We start from the raw sequence: 2,955 nt of genomic DNA on the forward strand, positions 1-2,955 counted from the left end.
TACAAAAAAAGAAAAAAGAAAAAAAAAAGGCACTATTTATAGTTGAATACTATTCTTCATATCACACCTGCTAATCATTTTGTCATTAATTTTTCATCTTATACATTATTTAGTTTCGTCCACCATCTATTTATAGTTGTTGATAAAGAAAAAAATATGTAAACACCTTGCACTATACACATATGAGGCAACACACAAAAAACGTTGTTTTAGTGAATTTAATCATATATATATTATATATAAAGAGTATACGTACACGAAGAATAACTAAATCCGCATGCCCTAAAGCCATTATTCGCTTCATGAATAGTTAATAACGAATAACAAATAGGTGTGACTAACATATACATACGATTAATATCTACCTGCATTTTTATTCCCGACTCTATAATATATTATCATAGCTCTTCTTTTGAGCATCAAACTTGGAGCATTTTGCTTGTATAAGTTTACACTAAATTCTGGTGTGTAAAATAATAGAATTTTAAAATTCTTATTTTGGATGGAAAATATTATTATATATTATATAAACCATAACATAATTGATAATTAAATAACGAAACACGGGAACATAAGGAATAATGGGGAATAAATATTAATATCCAAAGCGAGGAAACAGCGACGAGCGGTGCTGCAAGAAAATGTCTTTCTCCGAAAGTGAGAGGGCAGCAACCTCCAACCCGGACAAAGATTTACAGCAGTTGTCATCTCTGTAGGCATGTGAACGAAAGACTTCTGACTTTTCTTCGCTTAGTCTACGCACCTTCTATATAGTTTCACCTTCATTCAATCTACTCTCTGCACCAGAGTTCCTGTGTACAGAGAAAGTGATGGCCACCATCTCTTTCCTTGCTTCACTTTTGCTTTCAACTTTCTTGCTTCATTTGTGCTTGTTCTATGGGGTCGGTGCCGGCGAGCCGGCTCTCAGGTCCAATAGGGAAGCATTGGAAATAATTATAGGTGGTGGTGGTGGTAGCAATAATCCCGCTCCTCCTCCCCCACCTGAACCTGACTGTCCCCCACCTCCAGCGCCACCTCCGCCCCCGTCTCCGCCGCCCCCTTCTCCGCCTCCCCCATCTCCGCCGCCCCCATCTCCGCCTCCCCCATCTCCGCCGCCCCCATCTCCGCCGCCCCCTTCTCCGCCGCCCCCTTCTCCGCCGCCCCCTTCTCCGCCTCCCCCGTCTCCGCCTCCCCCGTCTCCGCCGCCCCCTTCTCCTCCGCCCCCACCGTCTCCGCCGCCCCCTTCTCCTCCGCCCCCGTCTCCACCGCCCCCTTCTCCTCCTCCCCCGTCTCCGCCGCCCCCATCTCCACCTCCCCCGTCTCCGCCGCCCCCATCTCCACCTCCCCCATCTCCTCTGCCTCCTCCACCTGGTATTAGCCCTCGAGTTATAAAAGCCTACTACGTAATTCGAGAGTTCAAAAAAAAAATCAAAGACGGCCCAAAAGACGTTTTGAAATCATGGGATCGCAAAGATAGAGACGTATGCAAGTTCAAAGGCTTCTCCTGCGCCAAGTATCCGACCGACAAACAACAAGCAGTTTCTGGAGTAGACTTCAACGGCTATGGCTTTGTTGGTTATAACAACCAGCTCCCACTCTCCGGGTTCATGGAAAGGTTGGAAGACATAACCGTGTTCCACGCGAACTCCAACAATTTCACTGGTGGCGTCCCCCGGGAGATCTCCAAGCTTCCGTACTTCTTCGAGCTAGATCTTAGCAACAACAAGTTACAGGGCCAGTTCCCAATGGAAGTTCTTCGTGCCATAAACCTGACCTTCTTGGACCTCCGGTTTAACAATTTGTGTGGCACGGTTCCCCCCCAAGTGTTCTTGCTAGATGTGGACGTAATCTTCATCAACAACAACAATTTTGAGCAAGGGCTTCCTTACAATCTTGGCTCTACACCAGCCCTTTATCTCACTTTTGCCAACAACAAATTCACTGGGCCAATCCCACGAAGCATTGGCCTAGCTAGCAAAACCCTCCTTGAGGTGCTCTTCTTGAACAACACGCTCACAGGATGCTTGCCATTTGAGATTGGCTACCTGAAAAAGGCCACTGTTTTTGATGTGAGCATCAATTACTTGACGGGTCCAATACCCCACTCATTTCAGTGCCTGTTTAAAATAGAGGTGCTTAACCTGGCTGAGAACCAGTTCTATGGGTCGGTCCCGGAGGCAATCTGCAAGCTGCCTAACCTAGATGTCTTCAATATATCACACAACTACTTCACCCAGGTTGGTCCTGAATGCAGGAAGTTGATCAAGAAAAAGGTTCTTAATGTAAAAAAGAATTGCATTATAGACCTTCCAAATCAGAGACCAAAAGCTGAATGTGCTGCATTTTTCTCTAAGCACGAGTTCCACCGGTGCCCCAACGAGAAGTCCCTAAATTACATTCCTTGTCAGAATAAGTATTATTCAGCTCCCCTTGGTTCGTCCTATCATCGACCAACGGTTCCAGCCCCCTCACCACTTTCCTATGGCACTCTCAAACCGCATAGGCTGTGATTTTCAAGCTCCGATTATGGGGATTCATTAACGATGTGTCGTGGGGGGTCCTTAATTTGTAATATATTTGCATATTTCTGTTCTCTTTATATTGATCAAGTCATGAATAAGGCAATGTGTTGTAATTTGGCATCTCCATCAGACGCCAGTTCTTATAGTGTAGTACTGAAGATTCTCGTTGCGCTGCTCAATTGTATTCATGAGATAGCGTTCATAAATCATAAGGTTGGCTAAATGATTACTAGTGTTCCCTTGCTTAATTATGCTCATGATTTTGATCATTCTTTGTGCCAATAATTGGTTGCATGGGGCGCCACATTTCCAGGATCAATAGCAGTAGGAGAAGAGAAATCTGTAGACAAGTCAATACATACTACATATGCAAACTAATTTGGCTCCGTTTTCACTTTTTGGTGTCAAATATGTTAAAAATTTGGAGACTACT

General features: G+C 44.6%; 1 protein-coding gene across 1 annotated transcript; it reads left to right on the forward strand.

Annotated features, from left to right (window-relative positions):
• Positions 1 to 629: 629 nt before the first annotated feature.
• On the forward strand, positions 630 to 2,745 carry LOC133881769 (uncharacterized protein At4g06744-like). Its single transcript, XM_062320794.1, has one exon. The coding sequence runs from the start codon at positions 831 to 833 to the stop codon at positions 2,508 to 2,510; it is 1,680 nt and encodes a 559-aa protein (XP_062176778.1). The 5' UTR covers positions 630 to 830; the 3' UTR covers positions 2,511 to 2,745.
• Positions 2,746 to 2,955: the final 210 nt, after the last annotated feature.

This window comes from Alnus glutinosa, chromosome 11, assembly GCF_958979055.1.
Source record: "Alnus glutinosa chromosome 11, dhAlnGlut1.1, whole genome shotgun sequence".
Lineage (NCBI taxonomy): Eukaryota > Viridiplantae > Streptophyta > Magnoliopsida > Fagales > Betulaceae > Alnus > Alnus glutinosa.